This window comes from Heterocephalus glaber, unplaced genomic scaffold (genome assembly GCF_053883595.1).
Source record: "Heterocephalus glaber isolate CG9 unplaced genomic scaffold, H.glaber_assembly_v1.0 deba00000676, whole genome shotgun sequence".
Lineage (NCBI taxonomy): Eukaryota > Metazoa > Chordata > Mammalia > Rodentia > Bathyergidae > Heterocephalus > Heterocephalus glaber.
Window position 1 is genome coordinate 23504450 of NW_028258156.1, and position 23424 is coordinate 23527873.

At 40.8% G+C, this 23424-nt stretch overlaps 1 protein-coding gene across 4 annotated transcripts in view; it reads left to right on the forward strand.

Annotated features, from left to right (window-relative positions):
* The window catches only part of Pus7 (pseudouridine synthase 7), a 55817-nt gene extending 34006 nt beyond the window's left edge, over positions 1-21811 (forward strand). For all 4 annotated transcript variants that reach the window (XM_021253940.2, XM_021253938.2, XM_004839694.3 and 1 more), the window contains 7 exons: positions 6759-6820; positions 9400-9560; positions 10590-10716; positions 12048-12149; positions 16839-16968; positions 18404-18495; positions 19539-21811. In XM_021253940.2, the coding sequence (XP_021109599.1) occupies positions 6759-6820; positions 9400-9560; positions 10590-10716; positions 12048-12149; positions 16839-16968; positions 18404-18495; positions 19539-19675 (811 nt within the window). In that variant the 3' untranslated portion in view covers positions 19676-21811. The remainder of the gene's footprint in view (positions 1-6758; positions 6821-9399; positions 9561-10589; positions 10717-12047; positions 12150-16838; positions 16969-18403; positions 18496-19538) is intronic.
* The last annotated feature ends 1613 nt before the right edge of the window (positions 21812-23424 follow it).

Genomic DNA, 23424 nt, shown 5'->3' on the forward strand with positions numbered 1-23424 from the left:
AACCACTGATCCATAGCTTCTTAATTTTCGTTCTATTTTAAGATAATCCATGTACAAGGTAGAAATCAAGAGTTCAAAAGGGCATGACCTAAACAGGAAGCTTTTCTCCCACCGTTGGTAACCCCTCTCGGGTTTTGCTTTTATTTTTAACAGATAAGTCTGGGCTGAGGAACTGGGTAACTCCGACCCAGAGTAGCTAGGTGGAGACAGTGTGCATTATGGTCTGCTAACAAATGATTCCCAGTTATTAAACTTGGATCTTTCCTTCCTCTACACTTTCAAGAAAATGGTTGAGGATAGAATCAGTGAAGTAAATTTAATTTCAGTACTCTGATTCACTTTCAGGTGTAAGAGGCCCCTCTAGGGTAAAGTGGGTTGGTAGTCCCAAGGATCAGTACCTAAATCATAAAGCCCAACAGAGACTGTGTTCTGGGAGACGTTCCTGTGAGTTAGAAAGTTGGTAGCTACAGGTTTGACACAGTCCTTTCCTGTGGTTCAAGCCTTCATTTTAGCAAGGTGGAAATAAGGCTCAGGGAAGTCTATCCAAGCTCACTAGTTGATCAGCTAGAGTTCTGGTAGTAAAGTCTCACCGACGTCCGGTTCATTTTCTTCAGCAGCTAACTCTGAACTTGAATTTACTTTTATGATCCTAGAAACACAAAATGGTAAATTCTGTCATGTGTTTTCTCTACCTCTTGAAAATAGTGCTGTGAAGGATAAAAGTCCAGGCAGGAAACCAGTCTTGAGTTCTCAGCCTTAAATTACTCAAATTAATAAAGATATATTACTTAAATTGAAATAATACCTCACAAGGTGGTGAAAGAGAAGTGAGATTGGGGCTTATGCAGTGCCTGTTTCTATGCCTAGTGTATAGTAAGTGTTCAAATAAATGGAAAGTAATGTAAAGTCAAAGCAGTGTACACCTAATAGTCCTACCTGCTCTAGAAGCCAAGGCAAGAGGATCGCTTGAGCCAAGGAGTTTTGTGCCACACTGAGCAACATAGACCCTGTCTCTTAAATTCTAAATAAATAAATACATAAAGTGTATTAGCCAAAGGAAAAAAGTTGAGAAGAAAATACCTATAGTAACTAATAAGAGTAGAAAAATACCGGCCGGGGATTTAGCTCAGTGGTTCTGCCGCCTGCCTTGCAAGCGCAAGGACCCAAGTTTGATCCCCCGTACCAAAAAAACAATTAAAGTTCCATTTAAAAAAAAAAAAAAGACAAACACATTTTCATCCATTCTAATGATAAGAACACATGAATAAAAATAGTAAAGAAGCTAATTGTTTCATGGGACAGAACATTTAAGGGAGGGTTATATCAACCTGCACATTTATAAGTAATTTGGCAGAAGAATAGCAGTAATGTCCTATAATTTTTGCACTCCAAAGATAATTGATATAGGGTAGGCATTGTGATGCATATCTGTAATCCCAGCTATTTTGGAGGCTGAGGCAGGAGAATCACAAGTTCAGAGCAGGCCTGAGCAATATATTGAGACCCTGTCTCAAAGTAAAATTTAAAAAGGCCTAGGGGTATAGCTTAGTGGCAGAGCCTTTGCCTGGCATTTGTCAGGCCCTGAGTTCCATCCCAAGTACCACCAAAAAAAAAAAGCTAATGATGTAAGTAGCTAATTAAAATGGTTCTACATTTTTTTTTTCCAGGAACATAAGTTATATAACTTGCCCAAAGGTCAGTAGAGTCAGTTCAAAATGCAAAACATACATTCCCAGAACATAATATTTCCTATCTTCGAGGAAGTCGACTTAGTCACTATAGGACCTCCTGAGGGAAAGAACAAAAGTCTCAGTTTATAGTTTAAAGAAGACTTGGGCATAGTGGTGTCCACCTGTAATCCCAGCAGTCTGGAAGGCTGAGGCAAGAGGATCACAAGTTCAAGTCTAGACTGGGCAACTTAGGGACTTTGACCCTCTTTAAAAGAAAAAGATGATGGGCTGGAGGATGTAGCTCAGACCCTGGGTTCAGTCCCCATTACGGCAAAATAAAAGGAAAAATAACTTGAGTGGAAAATAAAGATCTCTCACACTCAACAACAAAAATACAACCTATTCTAAACCTGGGCACAGAATATAGATAAATGGCCAGAAAACGCACAAAGAGATGCTCAGCATTACAGATGATTGCAGAAGTGCAAGTCCACCACAGTGAGAGGCTGCCCTGTGCCCACTGGGGTGGCTAAAGTTACAAAACAGGTGTTGGCGAAGATCAGGAGAATCTGGAACTTGTAGCGGAGGAATGTGAGATAGTGCAGCTGTTTTAGCAAACAACCTAGTAGTCCTTAAAAGGATAGGTATGGAGTTACCACTTGACCTAGAAATTGCATTCCTAGCTATGTACTGAAAGTACCAAAAATGTTACATTGACACAGAAACTCACACTCAGCATCTAAAAAATAGAAACAGCCCAAGCCTGTCACCTAATGAATGGATAAACAGAATGTGGTATACACAGGAAGGAATGACATTCCCTTTGTGTGTAAAAGCATTAAGTGAAGGAAGCCAATCAGAAAAGCCTACACAGTATATGATTCATGGGGATGAAATGTCCAAATTAGGCAAGTCTTTAGAAACAGGGCCATGGCAGGGCCAATAGTGTGTAGCTGATAATGGGATAGGGTATTCTCCTGGTATAGTGGCACATACCTGTAATCCCAGCTAATTGGGAAACTGAAGCAGGAGGATGGCAAGTTCAAAAATTCTAGAGCCAGGTGTGATGGCACACACTTGTAATCCCTGCATTCAGGAGACTGAGGCAGGAGGGTCACAAGTTTTAGACTCGCCTGGGCTACATGAGATGTCTCAAACCAAAACATTTGTAAAATTGTGTGAGTTTTGTGTGACAGTTTCGCCATGCATGGTGGTGTATGCCTGTAATCCCATCACTCAGGAGGCTGAGGCAGGAGCATCGCCGTGAGTTCGAGGCCAGGCCGGGGCTACATAGTGAGTTCAGGCCCAGCCTAAACTACATAGTGAGACCCTGTCTTGAAATAAAACAAACCGATAAAATTGCATGGCAATTTTAGGACAGCTCTGTGAACATACCAAAAGCCATTGAATTGTATACTTAAATGGGAGAATATATGGTATGTAAAGTATATCTCAAAAATATTTTAAGAAAAGGCAGAATAAATCCTCATGTACCTGGTTAAATGATTTTTCAACAAGGATGAAAGAAGCTTTTCAAATAGTACTGGGAAAACTGAATCCTACATATAAAAAACTGAAGTTGACCCTTAAACCATATATAAAAATTACCTCAAAATGGATCAAAGAGCTAAACATAAAGCTACAAATATTAACACTCTTAGAAGAAAGCATAGGGAAGAACTTCATGATTTTAGCTTTGCTTGTAGTTTCCTGGCTGTGACACCAAATACACAGGCATAAAAACAGAAGAAAACATAGCTAAGTTGGACTTGTCAAAGTTATAAACATTTGTGTGCCAAAGGACATTGTCAGCAGAATGAGAAGGTAACCCAGAGTATATTAAGATGTTTGCAAACACTCCTGTAATCCCAGTTACTCAGGAGGCTGAGGCAGGAGGATTGAAAGTTCAAGGCCAGCCTGGGCAATTTAGTTTTTGTTTCTGTTTTTTTGTGAATCATATGTTTGATAAGAGACTCATATCTAGAATATGAAAAGAACTACAAATTCAGCAACAGCAAAAAAAAAAATGTGGAACTGGGCAAAGGACTTGAGTAGACATTTCTCCAAAGATTCGCGAATGGCCAAGTAACACATGAAAAGATGTGCACCACCACTAGGCCTTAGGGAGGTGTGGTATTGTCAAGTACGTGTCAGTGAAGAGGTGAGGACGTGATGCTGTTGGAGCCCTTGTGCACAGCCTGTGGGGATGTAAAATGCCGCAGCCATTACGGAAGATAGCATAGTAGCTCCCCAGAAAACTAAACAAAGCAATTAATGTTATGGTAATGTGACCCAGAATTCCACTACTGGGTAAACACCCCAAAGAACAGAAAGCAGGAACAAACTCAGATATTTGTGTGCTTATGTTCATGCTGTTATTATGTGAATAATATCATTCACAGTAAGCAAAAGGTAGAACCCATATGCCCACCAACAGATGAGTAAACAATATAGTATATACAGTAGTAGAATATAATTCAGCCTTTAAAGGAAGGAATTTTTAGCTGAATATGGTGGCACACGCCTGTAATCCCAGCACTCTGGAGATAGAGGCAGCAGGATCACCGTGAGTTCAAGGCCAGCCAGAACTACTTAGCCAGACCCTGTTTAAAAACAAAAAGGAATTATTACAGATGCTACGTATGGATACACCTTGAAAACTAACTGAAATCAGCCAGTCACAAAAGGGCAAATAGTGTGCAGCTCCCCTCATATGAGGTTCCAAGAGAAGCTGGTTGTAGAAGGAAGAAGGGCTGCTGCCAGAGCTTTCGAGGAGCAGTGAGTAGGGAGTTCTCGTCTGAGGGTGCCAAGTTTCAGTTAGGAAGATAAAAAGTTCTGAAGATGATGGTGCTGATGCTTACACAGCAACACATGGACAAAATCTATGGAACTGAACATTTAAAAGTTGGTAAAATAATGAATTTTATGTATATTTTTACTGTAGTAAGAAGGCGGGAGAAGGGAAGATAAAATAAGAAAAGTACAAAGCCTCTTGCTATGTAGTGTGTCATAGGATGGACGACTGTGAGCCACATATACATATTTCTTATGACACTAGATGCCGAGCCTTCACAGTATATACCAGTGAGAAGTCTGGCAGGTGAGAAGAAAATATACCAGATAGTAGCAGAGTTTTTGTTTCATTTTTGTTTCTTTGAGACAGGGTCTCACTGTATGGTTCAGGCCAGCCTTGAACTTGATTCATGGTTGACCTCAGACTTGTGATGCTTGTGGGTCAGCTTCCCAAGTGCTTGGCAGGGTTTTTGTTTTGTTTTGATTTTTGGTACCGGGGATCTAACTCGGGTCCTTGCGCTTGCGCAGCAGGCCAGCAGGCGGCAGAACCACTGAGCTAAATCCCCGGCCCGCTTGGCAGTTTTTCTGTACAGGTCTAAATGTTTTGGCCTTGTGGCCTTAGAGTACTTTTTGCAGCTCATCAGTTCTGATGTTGCAGTATGAAAACAGCCATGGACAGCGCACAGCTGAATCAGGACAGCTGTTTTCCAATAAATTTGTTTATAAATCAAATGACCAAGATGGGCGTGGTGTAATCCTTTAATCCCAGCACTCAGGAGGCTGAGGCAGGAGGATCACTGCCAGTTTAAGCCCAGCCTGGATTACATAGTTCAAGGCCAGCCTGAGTTACACAGTGAGACCCTATCTCAAGAAACCACCCCCCCCAAAAAAAATGGCTGACCAGATGTGACCTGCAGGCCATGTATCATTTTCCATAGCACAGGACATGTGTTATGTTTTACACAGAATGCTAGGCAGATCTAGACCTGGTGCTGAGTTAGTGCTGCACACCTTAGAGGTGGTGCTAGGCGTCTAGCCAGCTAAATACTGTGTCACCTGAGGAGGAGACTTAAAGACTTGTGTAACATGGCTAGTTCCAGGATGAAGGGTGGCCAACAATAGGAAGTTATTACTATAATCACACTACTGGATTGACGTTATTTCTTTATATCTGTCTCATCACTAGATATCTAATAGCATCTCAGGTAAATTCATGTTCAGAAATATCCCGTGTATTAGCTTAAACATGAAAATTGAAAATTATAATTAAATGGAAAAATAATAGATGGGTATTTCTATATTCTCTTGATAAGGAAGCATGACTTCCAAGACTAAAATTTTTAAAGGAAAAATTTTCAGACTTAATTCTCAAAATATAAATTTTGCATGGTAAAAGATAGTATAGTATAAGGAAAAGTTGCCTATATACATAAAAGGCATGCCAGAGGAGAAAAATACACTGTATTGACATTGTTTTCAGACTTCTTTTTTTTTTTTCCCCCTTTGGTAGCCAGTATCGAACTTGAGTTCTTGAGCTTGCGAGGCAGGCAGTGGAACCACTGAGCTAAATCCCCAGCCCTACATTGTTTTATTTCTTAGAGGTTGGATAACAGAAAAGCTTTCTTATATACTATTTAATTTTTAACAAGAAGGTAGAGGGCCGGGAGTTTAGCTCAGTGGTTTCGCTGCCTGCCGCGCAAGCACAAGGACACGAGTTCAATCCCCAGTACCAAAAAAACAAACAAACAAGAAGGTAGAACTTTTTTATAATACCCCAAAATAAAGATACTTCCATTTTGGCAAGAATAATAAAGAAGAATTAATTGTATTTATTCTATTTGCCTAGGTAGGGAGTGTTTAACATACAGAAAATTTTTTGAGCAATTTCAAACAAGTTTTGGCACTTAGGAAGATTTAACTTTGAGCTAGGGAGATGGCTCATTGGTAGAGCGTGTGCCCAACATGCATGAGGCTCTAGGGTCAATCCTCAGCACCACCAAAATAATGAAGACTTTATGTAGCTATTCCATGTATAATAAAGTTCAAATATAACTAGGTAGTGTTTATATTGTTATAGCATTACAAAACTAAAATGGTATCAGTTGTATGAGTAAGCATATCTTTAATTTTATTCTCAATTTTTCTAAAGTTGGTATTTGAAATCAATATCCTAATTTTTCTGCTTACATTTAAGTTTAATATAAAGCTACTACGTTTTGTTGACTTGACAAAGATTTTGGCACATAAGATTCATCTTAATACAAAATTAGTAAAATAAATATTGTTTAATCTTAGAGCTATTCTTCAGAATTCCTGGACAGAAGTCATGGATTTAATACTAAAACCCCGTTCTGGAGGTAAGAATAAAGCTTATGTTAAAAAAAATATTAAGCGCAAGGACTCGAGTTTGATCCCCAGCACCAAAAAAAGAAAAAAGAAAAAATATTGAGGTTGGGTTCAATCTCCAGCATCAAAAAAAAAAAAAAAGAAAGAAAAGGGAAAAAAACAGTGTATGAGGCTGAGGCAGGAATATCATCACGAGTTCGAGGCCAGCATGGGCTATACAGTGAGTACAAGGAGATCCTGTCTCAGAAAGAAAGAGAGAGAAAAGAAACAGTGTATGGCTAAGTAGTCATGGAATTTCTTCCAATAAAAATGTGTGAGTTTCAGGCATGGTGGCACACACCTGAAATCCCAGCACTCAGGACACTGAGGCAGGAGGATCTCCATGAGTTCAAGGCCACCCTGGCCTACATAGTGAGTTCATGGCCAGCCTGAACTACATAGTGAGACCCTGTCTCAAAAAAAAAAAGTGTTAAGTTGAATATACAGTAAATGTTTTAATTTTTAAAATGTATTACAGTAAAAGACACTGTTATGAATCAATCCCCTTCAAAATACTTCCTTCTAGGTTCAAACACACTTATCTCTTTATTCTTGCTGCTCTCTAAAGCAGTTCTACAAGTCTTCACTTGTGAATGTCTTACGAGATATGATAAAAAAAATTCAGTGTGTGCTCTTCCTTCGTGTCATCCAATGGAAAGGTGAGCTCATAGAAATATTAGGATATTGGGCCGGGGATTTAGCTCAGTGGTTTCGCCGCCTGCTGCGCAAGCACAAGGACCAGAGTTCGATCCCCGGTACCAAAAAAAAAAAAAAAATAGAAATATTAGGATATGACTCCTGACTCTTCCCCAAAGTCAAAATGACCATGGAAGGTAAACATTTTTAACCAATTCAGAACATCGAGGGTGCCACTACAGCCCAACTAATAATACTCATAAAAGAAGACTTCCAGAATTGCTTCAAGAAGTGGCAAGAATGATGCGCTAAGTATGTTTGAAGTGAGGGAAAGGATTTTGAGCAGGATTAATGGCAACATGTCTTGTTACTGTAATTTTTTTTTTGAGACACAGTCTTGTTATGTAGTTCAGGCTGGCCTTGAACTCACTATGTAGCCCAACCTGGCCTCAAATTTGGGGCAATCCTCCTGCCTTAGCGTCTCAAACATTGTAATTACAGGCATGTGCCACCACACTCAGGTGTAAATTTTTTATTTTAAAAATCTGTATTTTTTTCCATTGCACTTCATATGTGCAAATTGGGATGGTTAGTTTTAGAATTTTATTTTTACATTAAAATTCTTTTGGGGGGGGTACCAGGGATTGAACTTAGGACCTTGTGTTTGCTAGGCAGGTGGCAGAACCACTGAGCTAACTCCCCAGCCCTTTTAATTAAAAGTATAGTATATTTTTTTATATTTCTCACAAATTTTGTATATATACTTGAGATTTTTAAATTTATGTCCTGGTTATAATGAGTAAACATCTGAGAAATAAATTCATTTTCCTTTCTTCCTTCACTATTAAATCTATGAATGTATTTGAACCCTTTACATGGTGCTATTTTATTAAAGCATAGTGTAATGGAATATAAAATCCTGGCAAAAACACCTTGAGAAGTTGAGCATAATGGTGTATTACCTATAATCCCAGCTCTCAGAAATACTGAAGCAGATGGGGCCCAGAATTTAGCTCAGTGGTTCAGCAGCCTGCCTTGCAAGCACAAGGACCCGAGTTTGATCCCCGGCACCCAAAAAAACAAAAAGGAGAGAAAGAAATACTGAAGCAGAAAGATTACAAATTCGAAGTCAGCCTGGGATATGTAGCTAGTTCAAGCCCAGCCTGGACTATACAGTGAGACCCTGTCTCAGAAAAAAACTTGAGATTTAGAGTTTAAAAGTTCCTAAATGACCAGGCATAGTGATGCACGGCTCTAATCCCAGCTGCTCCAGAGGCTGCAGCAGGAAGATTGCAACTTCAGGATCTGCCTAGGCAATTTAGCAAGACCCTGTCTCAAAGAAGGCTGGAGATTTAACTCAACAGTAGAACATTTGTCTAGCATTAGCAAGACAGGACTCAATCCCCAGTACCACAAAAAAAATTTTAAAAATAATTTTTACTAATAATTTTCCAGAAAGTACCTCTAAAGCCATATTGTATAAAAGAGATTTAACTCCCACTTTATAAATTGCTGAAATAATTATACTGACTTTGGGTAAGTATTCATCTGCAAGCTAAAAAAAAAAAGATGAATTGTGTAACTTTAAAGAAAATAACCCATTACATCTGACTGTACAATGGCAAAAGAGAAGGAAGTAAAGACTACCAGGCTTTTATCTTCTGTTGAATTAGCTATGCAGACAGTGAAGAGTAAATAGCTCTCACTGTCAGCCTGGGAGCAGGAGCATGTTGGCACAGTCAGACACACACTTCTTTAAACTTGGCCCAGTCCACATCTTTTCACTTTCTTGCAGCTGTTCTCAAGTGAGCAGAACACTGTAGACAACCTTTATAATGTGTTCCCTCTGAAATACGCTATTGTGAAAGAGCATCTGTTGGATAAATTGTTTAATCATAGCTTTTTTCCTCCCCAGCTGAAAAAGGGTACTTGGTTAAATGCAGGGAAGAATGGGCGAAGACCAAAGACCCAACTGCTGCCCTCAAAAAACTGCCTGTCAAAAGGTGTGTGGAGGGGCAGCTGCTTCGAGGACTTTCAAAATATGGAATGAAGAATATAGTCTCTGCATTTGGCATAGTGAGTGCAATTTGTGAAGTCAGGCAATGGTCCAAGGTGGTTTAATGCTTTTTAAACGTTATCTTGGAAGATTTTACTGAATTTTGAAAGAACAGAAGGTAAATAAGTATCCTTTGGTGATCTCCAAAGGTGTTCTACCCTAGTGATCCTTGTTCAGACCCAAATGGAGATGAGTGGGTAGATGTGGACAACATCAGCACTACTTTTTAACATTGAGGGCAGGAGAGGTTTGGGGGTTTATTTGTTGTTTTTTGTTTTGTTTTGTTTTTTTGTTTGTTTTTTGGTACCGGAGATCAAACTCGGGTCCTTGCGCTTGCGCAGCAGGCGGTGAAACCACTGAGCTAAATCCCTGGCCTTTGGAGACATTTTAATGTGCAAGACAGTCTCCAGGGGAAAATTAAATTGAGTATGTTAGAAATTCAGAATCTGTTGTATAATCATTTCTTGGTCATCGTCCTTTGAACTGTAAACTGCCTTAACAAGAGAGTTGGGGGCTGGGAATTTAGCTCAGTGGTTCCGGCGCCTGCTTCGCAAGCGCAAGGGTCCCAAGTTCAATCCCCAGTACCAAAAACAGAGAAAGAGAGAGAGATTTGGACCGCAATAGTCTGAATAGTTGCCTATTAGTCTGGGTTTATCATGGTGGCCCAAGATTGGTGCTATTTTGGCAAATGTAGCCTCTGCCACTATTTTATATAATAGTCTAGGACATGTTAAAGTTTATCCTTTAAACCTGTCTTAGTTGCTTTTTCCCAGATGTACAAATAAAGCAGGATTCTCCCTGCAAGTAATTAGTCGTCATTAAGGCATTTTAGGTGTTCTCCTTATACAGACTTTATAAACTGCTACCATATTAATCCTTCTAGTTTCTGTCTCTAATATTTAGTGCTCTGTATCAGTGAATGTTTCTACAGGCTATTAAAAAATGAATTTCTAATACAAGGATCACCACTAAACAAGCAAGATGTTGTAGAGTCTACAGTGTTTTATATTCAGAATATTTTTTCTTGCCTTTTTTTCCCTTCTCCTCAGATACCAAGAAATAATCGCTTAATGTATATCCATAGCTATCAAAGCTATGTGTGGAATAATATGGTAAGCAAGAGGATAGAAGACTATGGGCTGAAACCTGTCCCAGGGGACCTTGTTCTCAAAGGAGGTAAAACAGCTCATATCATTGTTCAATCAAATAGGATTTAGGTCTCTGACACCAGTGGCTTTAAAATCCTGCCTACCTACTAAATTAAGAGAGATGTTTAGTAAGCTTGAGAGGGAAGGGCCACTTAAGCTTAGAATGACTAGTTTATATTTGTAATTTTAAAAATCTTTATCTGGTTTGAGGAAGCATCTGACTCATTTTCTCAGTTACCTTGTAGAATAGAATTTGGATGCATGATGGCTATAATCCCTTTCCAGCTTTAACCTGGGCCTACAAATATGTGTATTTCTGGCTTGTTGTCAGCCAGTTTTAAAGTTTCTTTAGGCTAATCCCAGACTAGAGCTAACGGTATGTGCGGCTGTTACAGAATGGGCATTCTGTGTGTGCTGCGCCCAAGACATTCCTAAGACAGCAGTAACATCCCATCCACTATGGCCTGCTGTGTTCCAGGTCTTACACTAACCCCTTTGCCTGTATCCTGCAGTGCTGCTGGCAGATATTCTCTCCATTTTTCATGCAGTTTAGTCACTTGCTCAGTGTACCACAGCTGTTAGGAAAAAAACCTGAAATTCAGAGCCCACTTGTCTGATTCCAAGATCCATGTTCCTAGGTCAGTGACATGCCTGGCTACCATCCCTTAGCTCATACATGTCCTGTTTGTCTGCATTTTTTCTAAAATTTTGTTTTCCTGATGTGATGGTTTTTCCTCGTGCAGTATTGATCACACCAGTATACTTTAATGTCCCAGGTACGTTTCATCCCCTAAATATAGGTTGTTTTTTAAATTGTTTACTCATTTAGCAAAATGCATACATTTATGATGGCTTTCCATAAAGCCTTTCACATTGTCACCTAAGAAGGATGAAGGTGCTGTTGTTTTTTTTTTTTTGAGACAGAGTCTCACTATGTAGTTCAAACTGGCCTTGAACTCACTTTGTAGCCCAGGCTGGCCTCAAACTCGGACCAATCTTTCTGCCTCAGTGAGTGCTGGGCTCACAGGTGTGTGCACCACCACACCTGGCTTAAGGTGCTGATGGGGGGGGGGGGTGCCAGGGATTGAACTCAGGACCTTGCGCTTGTGAGGCAGGCAGCCTTGGTTCCATTGAGCTAAATCCCCAGCCCCAAGGTGCTGATTTTTTAAAGTGAATGTTCCCAGAAAATGAGGGTGCAACTGAGTTTTTTTAATCCTCGTTAAGAATTCTATTAAATTTTGATTTTATTTCTTAGAATAGAAAAGACAGATAGGTATCCCAATTTAATTTCCTTCCAAGCTTGAACTCATAAAAATAGTGGCTTTTTCCTTAAGTTACTGTTTGCTTATGGATTTGCAGCCACAGCCACCTATATTGAGGAAGAAGATATTACTAATTACTCCATTCATGATGTGGTGATGCCCTTGCCTGGTTTTGATGTGATCTACCCAAAGCATAAGAGTAAGTCCCTCCACCCAGGGCTTGGGGGGTTGGTCAGAATAGTGAAAACAGGTCTAATGAAGTTAAGCCCTGATAGCAACCTGTAAAGAAAAGAAAAAAATCACTACTCTTGATTTTAAAACCTTATTTCCATCACACTTAAAGAGTTATTTAAATTTCAAACATATGTATGTAAACCGAGGTTGTATATGAAAGTTTCCCAGAGGAGTACATTCAAATGGAGAATTTAGATTAAAAAAGGAGAGCTAGGCCCTAGCCTGTAGTCCCCGCTGTGCTGGATGCTAAGAGGGAGGACTGCTTGGGCTCATGAGTGGGAGACCAGCCTGGGCCCAAGAGGCCAAGAGGGGATAGTAGTTCTAGTAATAGTTGTATTCTCATGGTTGCTGCTTGCATTATTTGAATTTCTAAAATGCACTGATTTAAGATGGGGATGTGGCTCAGTGTTAGAGCACTTGCCTGGTGTACAGAAGGCCTTGGGTTCAGTCTCCAGCACTGCAAAACAAAACACAAAAAATCACTCATTTATATTGAAGACAGGAATGAGTCTGAAAAGAGTCACTGAGAAAGTCCCTGTGGATGGACAATTGTATTTCAACATAGGTTTCCTTAAACTTTTTTTTTTTTTTAATTATAAAAGGGGCCTGGGGATTTAGCTCAGTGGCACCTCGCTGCCTTGCAAGCACAAGGTCCTGAGTTCGATCCCCAGTGCCAAAAATAAACTATAAAAGGTTCATAATGTAGCTCAGGGGTAGAGCACCAGAAAAATAGTATGTGCTCGTATTTAAAAAGTCAGCAAATACACAGAAGCTTTAAAAAGTGAAAAGATGCCAGAGATTGAGCACAGTGGTTCCGCCACCTGCCTCTCAAGTGCAAGGTCCTGAGTTCAATCCCCAGTACAAAAAAAAAAAAAAAGGTGGAAAGTTAAGTTGGGCCTGGTAGCATATGTGCCTGTAGTTCCAGTATCGGTGAGGCTGGGCAGAAGGATCCCAACTTCAAGCCCAGCCTGGGTAATTCAGTGATTTACAAGAGACTGTCTCAGAATTTAAGGAAAAAAACATACTTGAAATGTAGGTCATTGTGAAGACCCTGGGTTCAGTCCCCACCACCACCATCCCACCACCCTAAGTGGGAAATTAGAATTCTCTATTTCCCGTTCCCCAGAAGCTGCTGCGAATTATTTCGGTTGCCCTCATGGGTGCCCCTTGTGCAGGGGGGTAGAGGGTTAAAACTTTGATTCTTCAGGGTCCGGGGATTTAGCTCAGTGGTTCCGCCACCTGCTTCGAAAGTGCAAGGACCCGAGTTTGATCCCCGGTACCAAAAAAAACCCAAAAAAACTGATTCTTCAGAGATTAAAAAAAGAACAGCTTTCACTGTGGCACCAGTTCAGTGGGACTGTCTGAGAGTCTGAGACTGGTTGTGTTTTCCTGTTAAAATATCCTTTCTTGGGGCCGGGGATTTAGCTCAGTGGTTTCGCCTCCTGCTGTGCAAGCGCAAGGACCCAAGTTCGATCCTCGGTACCTAAAAAAAAAAAATATCCATCCTTTCTCTCAAGAGGCCAGAATTTTTTTTGTTTCTTTTGTTTTTGGTTTTTTGAGAAAAGTTCTTGCTATTAGTTCAGGCTGGCCTTGAACTCACTATGTTGTCCAGGCTGGCCTTGAATTTGCAGCAGTCCTCTTACCTAAGCCTCCCAAGTGCTGGGATTATAGGCTTGAGCCACCATGCCCAGTGGCCAGAAATATTTTACTTATCAAAATATATTCCTGGAACTTTTATGAATTACAAAAATGATTATAAGAAACACCCTTCTTAGATAATGTAAATACTCTAGAAGGGCGAGTGGAAATCTCCCATTTATATGTTGATTAGTTCAACCAAATTGCTGTGCTCCTGGAACACAGGCTAACTTCCCTGAGGGAAAGGGTGGGTGTGAGGAGGTGGGAATGTGAGGTGGGATCCAGGACCCAGGAGAGCAGAATCCGGAGCTGTGGGAAGGCACTTGAGACACTAAGGCCAGCTTCCCCAGTGCTGCAGAGACCAGTGCAAAACTGGGAATGCCTTGGCAGATCATCTGCAAGGTGGAGAATAAGGGAATGCAGTAGCTGTGGTGCAGTCCAGGTCCATAGGCCAGAGAGCAGGGAAGGCGGTGGTGTGGCTCTCTTGAGTCTGCAGGGCCAAGAATGTGATGTGGTTGGGGGCTGGCTGGCCCAAGCCCTGGAGTCCACTGGCAGAAGAGCCTGGAGTTGTGACCTTCAGGGGAGAAGAGGCTGTCCCAGCCCTGAGAGAGAGGGAAACAATCCACCCTTCCTTTTTGTTCCATCCAAGGTGTGTGCACACATAGTCCTCTGACTCATATGCCAGTCTCCTCCATAAACATCCTCCCCATACAAGTGTGGGGCAGCTCAGTCAGTCTAATCAAAAACAAAATCAAGCCAGGGACAGCACTCCCAGCACTCTGGGAGGCTGAGGCAGGACTGTGAGTTCAAGCCCAATCTAGGCAACTTACCAAGACCCAGTCTATTTTTTTAAAAAGGGTTGGGCCGGGGATTTAGCTCAGTGGTTTCGCCGCCTGCTGCACAAGCACAAGGACCCAAGTTTGATCCTCAGTACCAAAAAAAGAGGGGGCGGTGCTGGGAGGGCTGGGGCTGTAGCTCAGTGGTGCTGTGCCTGGCTGGGAAGTTCAACATCCTAAGTTAGATTCCCAGTACCAAAAGAAAGGGGGCTGGATGTAGCTCAGTAAAAAGGTTCAATTTGTACCACAGGAAGGAGGGAGGGAAAGGACAGAAGAAAGGAAGAAAGGAGGGAGGGAGGGGGGAAAAATCACTCGTGTTTCCCTTATAGTATAAGAGGGACAGGCTCAGGGCCTACCGAAACATTGAGAACAAATAATGGTGCATGCTATCGTAATATCCTTTAATCTAGTTAAGTTGACACCCCAAATCAACCATCCTAAGAAAGAAAAAGAAAGCAGGGCATGGTGGCGCACGCCTGTAATCCCAGCACTTTGGAGGCTGAAGCAGGAGAATCGCAGTAAGTTGGAGGGCAGCCTGGGCTACACAGTGAGTTCAAAGCCAGCCTGGACTACATAGCAAGACCTTGTCTCCCCCCCAAAAAAAGGAAAACATTCTTTTCTTTCTTATACTTCTCAGAATCAGGAACGTTGCTAATACCAACTGGAGCAAGTTTAGCAGTTTTGAAAACACTATTCGTGAAACCTTGTGGCCAAGATAGGGATTCATACGCTGTATAGGTGATACTGCAACAAGTGGACACCTAGCAGGCACACACTAGTACCCAGCTGCACTCATTTAGGGCTCCCTGTTGGCTTTTTAATGAATAGCTTAGATAAACCTGCTGATCACATTTGTAAATAGTACAATGTAGTTAATATTACATAACATGAAAAATTACTTAAGAACTGCACCAGGCAGTTGAGAGGCTAAGGGGAAGACTGCAAGCTGAAGGCCAGCCTGGGCAGTGTAGCAAGACCCCATCTCAGAAAACTGTAGAAAGCATTTAATAGGGTTAAACATAAATTCTCATGCTTAAGCTCCATGATCAAATGTACAAATGGAAAAGCCCTAGTTCAATAGTGTTTATATGAAAAATTATTTAAAAGCATCCAGAGTTATTATTGCACTTATAAGCCTGCTACCCTAGGGCAGATGAAGTGTTTGGTGGAAAACACAAAAATGTCAGTGCAGAAATTACAGGTGCACATCTGTAATCCCAGCACTAAAGAGGCTGAGGCAAAAGGGTCAGGAGTTCGGGGCCAACCTGGATTACATAGTGAGACCCTGTCTCAGAAAACAAAACGTGCACGCGCGTGTGTGTGTGTGTGTGTGTGTGTATCAAAGGAGAGACAGTTGAGAGGACCATTGTTCGGTCTAATGATACATGGCTTAAAGGTCCAATATTTGAGAGTATTTATAGAGGAAAGTTTAACCACTGTGTTCCAGAGCAATCATCAGAGGCTATAAGAAGCAGATTTCAGCTTGGAATAGGAAGAACTTTTCTAGTAATTTTGTGCCTCACAAAAAAGTAGTTCTCTGTAAATAACGACGTGGAGGTGAAGGCTAGAAACTCTCGGTATTAAATACAGCTTCTGCATCAGATGTGAGGGTGAGCCAGATGGCTTTCCAAGGTCTCTTATTTTTGTACATTTATTTATAACTACATCTTCCAAAGAGCACTGAAACCTTTGTGTATGGTCTTTTCTGACTCTGAGCACATAGTTTAGCAACTTTGGATGAAAAGGCTTGCTTTGTTTGTTTGTGACAAGGCCTTGCTGCGTAGGCCAAGCTGGCCTTGAGCTTGATATGTAGCAAAGGTTGGTCTCGAACTCCTGGTCCTTGGGCCTCAGCCCCCCGAGTGCTGAGGTGACTCATGCACCACCACTCCTGACTCCTGAAGTGGTCTTTTGTAGTTGATTTGAAAGTTATGCTGCGGTAGGGGGCTGGTTACAGATAACCTACAGATTGGACAAGCCAAAGCTGCAGCCACCTCCTAGTCATGGTTACTAAGTCACTAAGTTTGATTCCAGAGAATAGACTTTGAGTCATAAATTAGAATGACTACCGTTGTTAGGACAGTCTAACTATATTCATACTACATTATTTCTAGTCTAGTTCAAGGTAGACTAGAATTTGTTGTTGGGTTGCATCCCAACTAACGTTTTCTATTTCATATTAGTTAGTGAAGCCTACAGAGAAATGCTGACCATGGACAACCTTGATATTGACAATATGAGACACAAAATTCGAGATTATTCTTTATCAGGGGCCTACCGAAAGATCATTATTCGTCCTCAGAATGTCAGCTGGTGAGTATAGTCTAGGATGAAATAGAACTGAATTACTCTATGAGGCTTTCAGTTTTTGCTTTACGTATGTATTTCTCGGTGCTGAGAACCTAGCATCTAAGTATTTCATAAGTACTACTGTTCTCATTACTGTTATCACTGCTCTGTCAGTTGGTATTTCTCAACTCATCAAGTAATACATGAAGCTGTGTTGAATGCAATCATACAGGGAAAGTGACTTCATTTACATTTGTTAACATCACTAAATTTTTTTAATAACATTTATTGGTACATTTAGGCATACATGATAACACTCATCATGGGGAATTTGCACCTGTACATGATACCTCCCGCCTCTCTTTTCCCATTGCCCCTTCCCCTCCACCCCCCTACCCTCCCTGTGTACAAAAGCTTCGTTTCCATTTTTTCCTTCTATTTTCACTTTTTTTCTTGTCTCTTCCTTCCTTTCTTCCTCCCCACTCCCTTGTTCCCCTTCCCATTTGAACATTTTCTTCCCATTTCCCAATATCTATTATACATCTTAGTCCTTATTTCCACTTAGAGTTTCTCACACCAGAGAAGCAATGTGGTATTTAAACATAGTCGCTTAAGAATATGGTCTCAAGGTCCATCCATTGAACTATAAATGTCTGAAGCTCATCCTTCTTTATGGCAGAGTAGTACTCCATTGTATAAAAAGCCCACATCTTCTTTATCCATTCATTGGTTGAACATCGATAAATTATTGAAGAAATATGTAGAGAATGAACTTTTCCTCCTATTTCTAAAAAACTAAAATTTGCTAATAGAGCTATTCCTAAGCAAATTACTCAGAATTTGCTATGAATTCTAAATACTGATCTGGTTGTTCTAATATCATGTTTCTACAAAAGGATACTCATATTAATGCATTTTAAAATACTTTCATACTAGTATTATTAAAGCTTTAATTGATAATTTTAAAATGAAATCCTAAACTGGTTGCCTAGAACCAGGAAATTTTCTTTCCCTCTTTCCTTCTCACCTTCTCCCTTTCTTCTCTGACAGTGGGCATGAAGTTGCCGAAGTTGAGCTTTACCTTCCTCACTCAAGAACAGTTCCTCACTAGTAAAAGGGTTTTTGTGGGGTCATGACCACTCTAGAGAAAATGGAAATGATTAATTTGATCACATTTGTTCCAAGTGAGGTTTACTACTTAGCTTCATGTAAAAAGAATTTCCATCCTAGGGAAACATTTTCTATCATTTCCATAGGCCAGTGTCATCTGTCATCTTACTATTTAGTAGTATAAAGGCCCTAGGAAGAGTTATATGTAAAATGTAGCCCTGCTCTGTTGTTAAGCGTCCCACCTATAATTATTTACAATAGACCTATATGTTTCCTTGGGAAACAAGTGGTGAAGAGAAAATGCCATTTATGAATGTTCACATTCATACTTTCTTTGTATGTTTTGAAGGGAAGTGGTTGTATATGATGACCCTAAAATTCCACTTTTCAACACTGATGTGGACAACCTAGAAGGGAAACCACCACCAGTATTTGCTTCTGGTAAGTTCACTCACTCTTCAGCTCTGTGTCAACTTTGAAATGTTTTCTCATATAAAAATCTAATGCCGGGCCGGGGATTTAGCTCAGTGGTTTCGCCGCCTGCTGCGCAAGCTCAAGGACCCGAGTTCCATCCCAGTACCAAAAAAAAAATGTAATGCTTTGGGCAAACTGCTCTTAGAGTCATCACCACCACCCACCCACTCTGTGATTTCTATTTCATGTTTTGTCACATTGGCTTCATGATCATGGTTGGAGGTGAGTCACTAAAACAGTCTCTCCCACTGAAGATGAACATTAGAAATGGTGTGATACTGGGTGATTGCATATTTCCTCCCTGTCCTCATACAGAGACCACAAGGAAGAGAGTCTAAAAACTGCTTTCTTGCTGTCAATTTCTTGTCATTCCTCTGTTTGTTTGTCTGTTTGTTTTAAAAAGTGGTATGGTTTTACATTTATTAAAAGTAGGAAAAGACATGCTCAGGCTAGGTGTGATAGCACACGCCTGTAATCCCAGCACTTGGGAGGCTAAGGCAGAAGGATCACTGTGAGTTCTAGGCTAGCCTGGGCTACATAGTAAGTTTAAGGCCAGCCTGAACTGCATAGCGAGACCCTGTCTCTAAAAAAAAACAAAACAAAAAAGAAGAAAGAAACATGCTCTGCAGAGTGAGTGGAGGCCAGTTAAAAGTAGGAACAGAAGCAGACCACTGTGAAAGAGAACGTGTGGCCTTATTCCTTTTTGTTGTTGCTCTTTTGTGTCTGTTGGAGGGGACAGGTTTACTTTTTTTGAATTGATGTGCCTTTCTCCACTGTGGTCTTCTGTTGTCTGCCCCTGCGTGGAGGCTCCTGGGTAGAGTTGCTGTATCCTTCCGGCTGGTCCAGACACTCACAGATCTCTGACTCCCACAGTCCCCATCTCTGAGGCCCAGGGAATGGAAGCCTAAGGAGAGGACACAGCTCTGGGATTGTCTAGAGAGTCTGTGACTCTCTCCACTCTATGTGGCTGCCTTCATTTTCTGACTGTTGTCTTCTTTCCTGCCTGGCAGAAGGCAAATACAGGGCTCTGAAAATGGATTTTTCACTTCCTCCTTCTACTTATGCTACCATGGCCATCCGAGAAGTGCTAAAAATGGATACCAGCATCAAGAACCAGACACAGCTGAACACAACCTGGCTCCGCTGAGGAGTGCTTGCTTTATCTACATGCAGACAAGTTTTTGCTTCCTCCTAAGGCAGAGCACTCATATTTGGATTTTGAATCTTTATAGTAAAGGATTATTTGTATTTTTTTTTAAGTTTTTATTAGCTTAAGGAAATAATTTGCAATGTTTGTACATATACACAAATTTTGAGGATCCTAATTTTAGCTCAGAAAATATAAATTGGTCAGAATGTACTTTAGGTGCTTAAATCATAGTCAGATATAGTTTTATGGGCTTTATAATAAAAATGGACTTTAGTATGAAAGTATCAAATAGCAGTTTTAGGTTGTGCTGCATATCTGAAGGACAACAAGAATTTGTCTCCACCCCACCTCCCACCAGTACTGGGGATCAAACTCAGGACCTCATGCTTGCAAGGTAGGCCCTGGTGCCATTGAGCTAAATCCCTGCCCCCTAACAACAGGAATTCTTTTTTTTTTTTGGATTTACAATTTTAGGTTCTTTATTATCTAAAGTCAACAGGGAAGATACAAAAGCTGTTTTAATTACCAGTCAAGTACTCTAGGGCTCTGGAAAGTTTGGGTCCTTTTTGCTAAGCTGCCAGATGACTGAAGCAGTCGATTAGTTGGCTGTGTTTTATGTCCCGGCTTAACATTTTCGTGGCTGCTGAATAATCTAGATCCTTTTCAGTGGAGCGACCTTCTCCAGAGCAGGTGTGGGTTTTTGATGTGCCATGTGCACTGTTGCTGGAAATTTATGGTTGAGCTTGTCCTGTGTGTCGTTCAGGGCATCCAGTGTCTGTATTTTTGCAACATTTACAATGGCACTTGTTTTCTCTAATCCTATTTTCTTAGCTTGTTTCTCCAAGATGCCAGTTTCTTGTTTTTTGGAAATTCGCATTCCTCCAGCTTTTATTTTTAAAGATCTAAACTTTTTTTTTTTTTGGTATGGGGATAGAACTCGGGTCCTTGCGCTTGCTCAGCAGGTGGCAAAACCGCTGAGCTAAATCTCTGGCCCTTAACAACAGGAATTCTTAATACATCATGAATGGAGTACACAGCAAGCATTGTAAGAGCAAATACAACAAAACAAATCCTGATTATGGATAAATAATTTGAGAGTCCCCAGTTACAAATATAGTACTCATGCTGATTCAAATGATAATAAAATATCTACACAGGTTTATAAATACAGAAGTGATTGTTACCTGGGTGTGGTGATGCATGCCTGTAATCCCAGCACTCTGGGAGGCTGAGGCATGAGGGTCACAAATTCAAGCCCAGCTTGGGTAGCTTGGTGACTTAGTGAGACTGTCTGAAAATAAAAACTAAAAAGAGCTGGAGATTTAGCTCAGTGGTTCCTCCGCCTGCCTGGCAAGTGCAAGGTCCCGAGTTCAATCCCCAGTACCAAAAAAAAAAAAAAAAAGATCAGGAGACAAAACTTTAAAAAGAGCTGAGATGTAGTTCAGTGTGAAGGCCCTAGAGTTCAGTCTGCAGTATCATCATCCGGAAAAAGTGATAGTGGGCTGAGGCTGTAGCTCAGCGGCACAGTGCCTGCCTGGCAAGTACAAGGTCCTGAGTTCGATCTCTAGTACTAAAAAAAGGATGATAGTCATTATGCAATTCATGTACCAGATTCAGGTAACCATTTATATGCTGTTTAGTTTGCAGTTGCTTTTGCATTTTTATCATCAATGCCTTGCAGGAGAGCTACACTGATAGGGCCTCTTTTCTTCATGTAAACATGTAGCTATCGGAAGGACCGGAGTTTGATCCCTGGTACCAAAAAAGTAAATAAATAAATAAACATGTAGCTATTTTTATTGCTTAAGGTCTAATTTACTCTAGGTGCCTTTTATGTTTAGAACTGTTTCCACGGAACTGGTATTTGCCCTGAAATAAATAGTGGCAGAGAAGAAGACTTTAAAATATACCAGGGTTCCTGTGTCAGCAGCATGAACCCTCTGTCACCCACTGCTTAGGTGTCCATCAGTATCACATACAAAGTCTCTGGTGTGAAAGCATAAATCTGCCTTCTAAAGTTGCGTGAGCTAACTACTGATTTTTATTCTCTATCATTTCTAAAACCAAATGTAATAAATATTTTTAAACCCTGCTTTCTATTGATAATGTAAATAAATAAATTCTGAAACTTAAGTGTAAATGAGTCTTGTCCATGACCAAAGGGAAGAGGCCAAGTGCATGAAGGATCCTCAGAAATGACGCTGGCACAAGTGTGTGGTGATCTTGTGTACGGGCTGAGAATGGCAGAGAAGAACATCAGACAGCATGGCCGGCTGCCTCCAGCTGGGCTCAGCTCTCTTCCCACAGCTCAGCCCCCTCCAGTGTACTTGCGGACTGGTAATGAAAGGAATGAGCAGCACTCTGTGGAGGTGAATGACATTTGTCCTGCATCTGACAGCAGACGTAAGAGTGAGAACATGATTCCTCTACCCTTTTCCTCTGAGGACCCTACCACACAGCTGCGGTGAAGAAAGGACTGAAAATATCATGACAGATTATTCTTAGCTGGCCTAAAAACCAAACTTATTACATGTATAGTGGCCTGGTCTGTACTATCCAGTCATAGCCAGTTCTTCTCTTCATCAGATTGATTAATGAAAATTATTATCCAGGACTTAAGTCTTTCTATTGCAAGTGTATTCTGCGGTTCTGCATTTATAAATTTACATTTTATAAAAAGTGAGGCTGAACTTAAGTTTTTTTCAACTGGGAGATATGGTACCTTGTGATGAATTCATTTTCCTGGCTGCATTAGCCAGTTGCCAGTCTATGCATGTCTCTTCCCATGCCCCTGCCCCTGCCCAGTACTGGGAATTGAAACCAGGGAGCACTGATCTACACCCCATTCCCCCCATCCCCTTTTTAAAATCTTGATACAGGTTCTCATTAAGTTGTCCGGGTTGGCCTCAAATTTGTGACCCTCCTACCTCAGCCTTCCATGTGGCAGGAATTACTGACATGCACAACTGTGCCTGGCTTCATATCTCTTCTCTTTTTTCTTTTTTTCTTCATATCTCCTTAAACAGCACTGAGGGCCGGGACTCAGTGGCTCAGTGATGCTGTGCCTACCTCACAGGCACAAGGTCCTGAGTTCAATCCCTAGTACCAAAAAAAACACCAATGGAAAAACAATGATTCAAGGTGAAGTCTTCCAGCTACTTTGAGAACATACTGTCTAACTCTAGGGACTTAGAGTAGAATATAACTCATCACCTTAGGATAGAAATCACATTTTTCATTGTGGTTTGTTTTGGTTTGGTTTTGGCTTTTTCTGACAGGGTCTTATATATATGTGCTGCTGAAGTGAGCATACAGTGATTCTCCTGCCTCTGCCTCCCATATGCTGAGATTGCACCCTGCTAGGACATTTTCATTGTTAACATGTTTCTCTCAGACACATTTATAAAACTGGAAGATAACCTCATCCTCAGTATAGAAGTATTTTTAAAAATTTTGCCTTAAAGAATTATTTTAGTATGATGTAAAACCAGCATTTTTAATAACAGAAAAATAAGGCAGATTATCAAGACCATGCTATGAAATGCTTATATTCATGGTTTTCTGTTGTAGATAATAACTAGACAGCCATTACACTAACAAAACCTGGTTGGTCCTGGAATCTTCATGGTTTACATGTTTTAAATAATAGCCGGATAACCATTACACTGGCTTTTTTAAATTTGTAGCCTTGGGCTGGGGATTTAGCTCAGTGGTTCCACCGCCTGCCTCGAAAGCAGAAGGACCTG